This window comes from Bos javanicus, chromosome 5, assembly GCF_032452875.1.
Source record: "Bos javanicus breed banteng chromosome 5, ARS-OSU_banteng_1.0, whole genome shotgun sequence".
Taxonomy (NCBI): domain Eukaryota; kingdom Metazoa; phylum Chordata; class Mammalia; order Artiodactyla; family Bovidae; genus Bos; species Bos javanicus.
Window position 1 is genome coordinate 25,621,336 of NC_083872.1, and position 7,513 is coordinate 25,628,848.

Below are 7,513 nucleotides of genomic sequence, written 5' to 3' on the forward strand. Positions count from 1 at the left end.
TGAAACATTGATTATGAATGCTGTCTAGGGACTTGAAGTTCTGCTTTCATTAGAGCCCATCATTTTGTTTTTCTGTTAATTAGCAAGGTTAATTAATAATGTAGATGCTATAAAGTAGGTAATATGACTAACTGATAATTAAACACAAATTTTCTTTTTCAGGTAGGATTATCGATTGTGCTTTTACTGTCACTTTTAATCCCAAATATGATACATTATTAAAAGCTGTCAAAGATGCCACTAACACTGGAATAAAGGTATGTGAACTGTAAGCACCATCTCATTTAATATATTTTGAGCACTTTATAGCCTGTTTAAGGACTTCGGGTTATGTAAGACTGGTGTACCACCCTTAGGGTTTTAAGTGAGTTATTGTAGTACAGTGTATGGAAGGCTTTTATAGGTGAAGTTATTTCTGATTGTCCCTTATTTTAAGATATTAGAAAGTTCCTGTAAAATTCTCTACCTTGAGTAACAGAGTATACGTGATTCTATTCTTAGTGTGCCGGAATTGATGTTCGTCTCTGTGATGTTGGTGAGGCTATCCAAGAAGTTATGGAATCCTATGAAGTTGAAATAGATGGGAAGACGTATCAAGGTATGTTATCTAAAAATGCATCTTATTTTGAAATGTCTTAATTTGGCAGAAATAATTTTGCAAGATGGTGTTGAGTGCTTTCTTTGGGTCAGCTGCTGTATCTTTCTGTCTTGGAAATTGAGAATATAAAGAGGGGAAACAAGGGAAATGGCCTGTTTGTGGTAGGAGTTCTGTGGTAGCTAGTTGCTGGGAACTGTTAGTCTACTCTGGTTGCTGTTAAGACATGGGAGGATTTATCCCAGGGTGACCAGATGTAGGCTAGATTTTCTGTGACTAGTTACAAGGCTCAGGCAGAAGTAAGAGGCCGTTTCCATTGATGACTCCTCCCCTCTATTTTTATGTTGAATTCAAAATTTAGAGACCAATTAATTCCTTGTGTTAATCCCTTCCTTTAATGTTTATTCCCTTTGCTGCCTAGTCTTTCACAGCCATTGCCAATCTACACAATCCCAGAGTCATTGTGCATTCTGGTGTTGTCAGTCTAGCCTTTCTCCACTTACCAGGGTCTATCCAACCACTTTCCAGCCACCATTCTCCTTCCTAATCTATGCTCATTGCTCTCTGTGACTCTTAAGAACTTCCCTGTGGAATATTTCCTACATTTCCTTTAACCAAATCGCTACTCTTCCTTGTAGTCTGAGGAAGCATGGAGACTCTCATGCTCCTTGCCCCTCAGGAAACTCATATCATTCAGTGTCCTTTGCATTCCCCTGCTGATACTTTTGGACTGGGGTGTCTCTCCCAACTGCCCAGTGTTTCTTTCCTGTAAGGCTTGATGGTGCCTGTCCTTGTTGCTCTCTTGCAGATCCTTAAACCTATGAACATCTGTACAAATAACAAATTCTTTAAAAAACTTTTTTTTAAATTTTTATTAATTTTTACTTGTGGTTTTTTTTTGGTTGCAGTGAGTTTTCGTTGCTGCCTGCAAGCTTTATTGCGGTATATTGGCTTCTCATTGTGGTGGCTTCTCTTGTTATGCAGCACAGGCTCTAGGCGTGCAGGCTTCAGTATTTGTGACTCTCGGGCTTAACTGCTCCATGGCATGTGGAATCTTCCTGGCCCAGAGATAGAACCCATGTCCCTTGCATTGGCAGGAGGATTCTTACCCACTGCACCACCAGGGAGGTCCCACATGAAAAATTCTTAAGGCTTCTCACACATGGATGGGAGGTGTTAAGAGCTAATGAAGAAAACTTGCTTTGGAGTTAGGCAAGTCTATCTTTGAGCTTAGATAACTTCTTTTTATTTTTTGGTTAAAAAATTTTTTTAATGTATTTATTTTTAATTGAGGGATTAATTGCTTTACAGTATTGTGTTGGTTTCTACCAAACATCAACATGAATCAGCCATAGGTTTACCCATTTCCGCTCCTACTTGAACATCCCTCCTACCCCCTTCACCCTACCCTTCTAGGTTGTTATCTAGCCCTGGTTTGAGTTCCCTGACTCATACAGCAAATTCCCCCTGGCTGTCTGTTTTACATATGGTAATATATGTTTCCATGTTACTCTCTTCATCCATCTCACCCTCTCCTTCCTCCCCCCTGCAGCTGTGTCTGTAAGTGTTCTCTGTGTCTGTGTCTCCATTGCTGCTCTGCAGTTAGGCTCATCAGTACCATCTTTAGATAACATCTATAACTTTGACTGTAATAGTATTCATGATACCATGTTTTTTGTTTTGTTTTTGAGAAATGTTAATTTTACGACATGCCTGGAATTTATTAGTATTTAAAAAATAGTTGTTGTTTCCCACCCCCAGTTTTGGGATTGGTCCCGCAACAAATAATACTTAAGTTTCTCTCAGATTATCTTTCCCTTCCATTTTCTCCTTATTCTACAACCTTGGTTGGAATGTGGTCTGCCTTTCAAGGCACGGTAGGTGACAGTTTGACTTAAGGTTTAGTCACCGCATAACAGTTTCTAGGGTGAAATGTTGAAATCTTTAATATCTACATTCTTACCTCTTCCACTAAGCCGGTGCAGCATTTTAGGTTCTATTCTTTCAGCATCTGCTTTTTTTTTCTTTTGTCAGTTATTGTATTGATCAGGGTTCTTAGCTGCTGCTGCTGCTAAGTTGCTTCAGTTGTCTCCGACTCTGTGCAACCCCATAGATGGCAGCCCACCAGGCTCCCCCATCACTGGGACTCTCCAGGCAAGAACACTGGAGTGGGTTGCCATTTCCTTCTCCAGTGCATGAAAGTGAAAAGTGAAAGTGAAGTCGCTCAGTCTTTTCTGACTCGTAGCGACCCCATGGACCATAGCCTACCAGGCTCCTCTATCCATGGGATTTTCCAGGCAAGAGTACTGGAGTGGGTTACCACTGCCTTCTCTGGTTCTTAGTTGAGGGTAGCAGAATTCATTTTTACTAATTTAAGCAGAAAGAGTATAGACAGATCATGACATTTAGAACATGAAGAAATGGACTACAGGCTGAACTTTAAGAAGCAATGTCCCTAAACCACATAACAGAACCAGGCTAGGCCATCAAGGGAGTGGAAACTATAGAATTAGAAAATAACCATGATAGCTGTTGATTCCACAATCAGCCTGCCACTGTCCACAGCCTGTATACCTTGAGCCCTGCTTCTTCTATGTAACTTGGTTATATGTGTTAGGTTGGGATAGCTAAGAAATGTTTTTAAATGTGTTTTTGGTTGGTCTAGGGGGTCAGTTTGTTTGGTCTTGGGGAATAGTAATGCTTGCTGAATTTTAAAGCAAATTTAGCTTGTCATTTTTATAAGGAAGACTTTTTAAAAAAGCCAACTGAGAGTCTTATTTTTCTGCACCACCCCTAAATTTGTAATATGCTTATCATTGCTAAAGATTTGGGGGAAAAATAACAAACTCTTGCTACCTAGTTCTGCCCTAGAAGAAAGGTAACTCACACTGGATTCTGTAGAGAATTCTAATACTGTAGAACTAGATTTTTTTTTAAAGTTTCTATTGTGGAATATAACAAAAACTGAAAATACACACAATTTAAAAACTTGAATTAAACAGTTGTAAAAGTTATGTTACCTCACCCCTTGAGAAATAGAATATTGCCGTTACAGAAGCCCCCCAGCTTTATATACCCCTTCTTGGTTACATAAGACTTCTTCAGATAAGCCATTGTCTAAAGATTTGCATTTCCTTTTATCTTTACCTAATGATGCATCCCTAAACATTTAGTATATTATGCTTAATTTTGAATTGTTATGTGTACGTGTATATCTATAGGATTGCACCATATCTATATAATTGTGCCTTTTGTTCATTTGGTTGTATCTCAGGTCAGTATATCCCTAGCTTTTCATTTTTATTGTTGAATAAGTGTTCCACTGTGTAAAGATACTCACAGTTTGTTTATTCTGTCATTGATTCTAGGACTTTCGGGTTGTGTCGATTTTCTTTTTTACCACTTGAAATGTTGATGTAATAATAAAATTTAGGGTTTCTTAATACTGTCGTTTTGACACAATCCTCATTTTCAAATTACCTTTTGGTTCATAACCATAATAATACATATTTTTCTTGTTTGTAATGCTTATATACATGATATCGTATGCCTAGATGGATTGTAGATGGTCCATAGATAGACCCCCATTATGTCCTCATCACATAATTTATTCTTTTTCCATTATTTTCCCTACTCCTGGTTTTTAATCTGTAACATTGCAATAAATAACTTTATAACCCTCTAGTTTTCCAGTTTGTATTTAACTATCTTAATGTGGGGTTGGGCTTTCTGGTAGCTCAGCTGGTAAAGAATCCACCTGCAACGCAGGAGACCCAGGTTTGATCCCTGGGTTGGGAAGATGCCCTGGAGAAGGATATGGCAACCCACTCCCAGTATTCTTGCTTGGGAAATCCCACGGACAGAGGAGCGTGGTAGGCTACAGTTCATGGGGTCACAAGAGTTGGACACAACTTAGCGACTAAACCACCAGACCACTAACGTGGGGTTATTTAGTAGCACCAAACCTGGTTTTTAAGTAAATGCTTGAACTCTGTACCAAAGGCCAAGAGATCTGTTTGTGCCTTGAAACCCTGAATACATTTTTTTTCTATTATGCCAGTGAAACCAATCCGTAATCTAAATGGACATTCAATTGGGCCATATAGAATACATGCTGGGAAAACAGTGCCCATTGTGAAAGGAGGAGAGGCAACAAGAATGGAGGTATGTATGCCATTAGCACTATTCTTCTGTCAAGCGTTTTGACTTTTTCTTCTGAACTATGAAGCTAGTAGTAGTTGAGTATATAGTAGTTGAGCAAAATTAACTTGCCACTGATACTAACCCCAACAGGAATTGGGCTGTGTGAGTGTGCAGGTTGTGTCTGGTCACACTGGGGCTCAATTGGCTGTGCAAGTGAGGCACGTCAGAGGTTTAGTCGATACTTGATTATTTATTGAGCATCTTGTTGGTACCAGTCTCTTTAGTAGGCACTGAGATGTATAATAGTAGTGAGCAAAATTTCCTGCTCATGTAAAGTCTACGTTCTAATAGACGACACAGAGATCAAAAGTGCTAAGGAGGTAAATCAGGAAAAGGCAGATAAGGACTGCCAGGTGTGTGATTTCTTACACTAACTGGGGAATACCTCAGCCTGAAGTTAAGATGGGAATTTTAATTCATTCTCAATTTTTCTTCGTTTCCCTTTACTCATATATTTTTAGGAAGGAGAAGTATATGCCATTGAAACCTTTGGTAGCACAGGAAAAGGTGTGGTTCATGATGATATGGAATGTTCACATTACATGAAAAATTTTGATGTTGGACATGTGCCAATAAGGTGAGAGGCTATTCGTTTTATAAGATTGATGAGTTTCTCTTCCCAGTTAACAGCATTTTAAAATGTGTGATGGACATCCACAGTGGTACATTCATAAATGCACAGTTCTGTAGCCTAACAATAGTCTGTAAACAATTTCTATAATTCAGCAAAAAAAAAAAAAGAAGCCCAATTAGAAATGTTAACTGAGATGAAATGATCTAAGTATTCTCTTCATATCTTGTTTCCAATAATTGTAATAATTACAGATTATTATTTTGCTGGCATTCCTAGGTTTTTGTTACTGTTTTTGCCGTTGGTAAACTTTGTATTTTTATTTACTTTTTAAAAACTTTTGGATATGATTGAAGCATCATCTTTATGATCAGATCTTTTTCAGTTTGATGCTGAAATTCCCCCCAAAAGGGGAATTCCCACCTTAATATTATTGATAAGTTTGTACTTGAAATTTAACACTGCATACATAGACATATAAATATAAGATAACCTTCATCTGGTCTCCTCTCCATCTGCCATCTGTAATTGAGTATTCTACAGTCTGGTTTTTGGAAGTTGAAAGAGGCAGCAAAGAGAGTTTTTTGAACTTTAATTACTAAGTAAAGTCATAGTTCTGAGTTTTCCTTAATGGGGGAAATGAGTTGGTAACTTATTAGCCAACTATTAATCTTTCACTTTTCTCTTCTTAGGCTTCCAAGAACAAAACACTTGTTAAATGTCATCAATGAAAACTTTGGCACTCTTGCCTTCTGCCGCAGATGGCTGGATCGTTTGGGAGAAAGTAAATACTTGATGGCTCTGAAGAATCTGTGTGACTTGGGCATTGTAGACCCATATCCACCATTATGTGACATTAAAGGATCATATACAGCACAGTTTGAACACACCATACTTTTGCGTCCAACATGTAAAGAAGTTGTCAGCCGAGGAGATGACTATTAAACTTAGTCCAAAGCCACCGCAACACCTTTTATTTTCTAAGCTTTGTTGGAATACATTATACCAGATTTAATTTGCAACATGTTGTCTTAACAGTGGACTTATGTAATACTTTTATCCATGTTTAAAAAGGAAGGAATTTGATCAAAGGCAAACCATTTAATGCCATTAACCAAGGAAAAAGCTTCCAGGACTTTGAAATGTTAACCATTTTCTGTCTGTAAAGCTCCAAATAGTTAGGAATGACTTATACATTTTGTTTCAAACACCTAAGAGATGCTTTTCAGATATTTATATTGCCATATTCTTAATTGAATGCTTTGAATTACTACATCCAGTTCTGCGCCTATATACCCTCTGGTATTGCTTTTTAACCTTCCTGGAATCCATTTTCTAAAAAATAAAGACATTTTCAGATCTGAGAGCTATATTTCAATGTCTGTGGTTGTAATTCTGTATAGGAAATAGTTTAGCATAGTATAATGTAGGAAAATGTAGAGCCTTTTGTCTGGATTGTAGACCCTCACACTGAAAGTTTTATTCTGACTGAGTGGCTAAAACAAGAACTATACATACATAAAGTGGGAGGACAATTTTCATAAGTTAATATACAGCTCTAGGAATATTTTGCCTTTACTTTTTTTAGGACAGTATTAATGCTTGTCTTTCATTTAACCCCTTGATATTAGAAAGATATAATTAAAACATAACTTAGTAGGAACATTGTGCCAACTTAAAACCTTGATTTACTAGCATCTCAACATTTAGATCCTTTGTCCAGTGGTAGTAGTTATTGAAAAATGTATTTCGCTTACTCAGTAAGCCAAAGGGGCACTTAAAACCACACAAAGAAAAACAGTACTTTCCATGTTTAGATCTCATTCTAGTTATTTCGGTTACTATGCTTTTTCATTATGAACCAGATTTTCTAGCACCCTGTCCCTGGACTGGCTTGAATTCATAACATCATGGGTGGTATTTCACTTTCAGGAAGTGAAGTTACAGTGACACTCATAGCTAAGTACATAAGTTGAATGTAAGATGCCAAATATTTGAACTGAACCCCACAGTTCTTAAACAGATTGCTTGAATTCTGTGTGAATGATTTGTTGGGAATGTTCCCACATAATTTCAAAATTGTTGTGTACCAGGGTAAAGCCTTAATTTGTATATGCTGTAGCACAGATTGCCTTGGGGATGCT

General features: G+C 37.5%; 1 protein-coding gene across 1 annotated transcript in view; it reads left to right on the forward strand.

Annotated features, from left to right (window-relative positions):
• METAP2 (methionyl aminopeptidase 2) overlaps positions 1-6,741 on the forward strand; it is a 30,731-nt gene extending 23,990 nt beyond the window's left edge. The window contains exons 7-11 of the mRNA XM_061415785.1: positions 163-257; positions 502-598; positions 4,656-4,759; positions 5,260-5,375; positions 6,062-6,741. Of these exons, the coding sequence (XP_061271769.1) occupies positions 163-257; positions 502-598; positions 4,656-4,759; positions 5,260-5,375; positions 6,062-6,314 (665 nt within the window). The 3' untranslated portion in view covers positions 6,315-6,741. The remainder of the gene's footprint in view (positions 1-162; positions 258-501; positions 599-4,655; positions 4,760-5,259; positions 5,376-6,061) is intronic.
• The last annotated feature ends 772 nt before the right edge of the window (positions 6,742-7,513 follow it).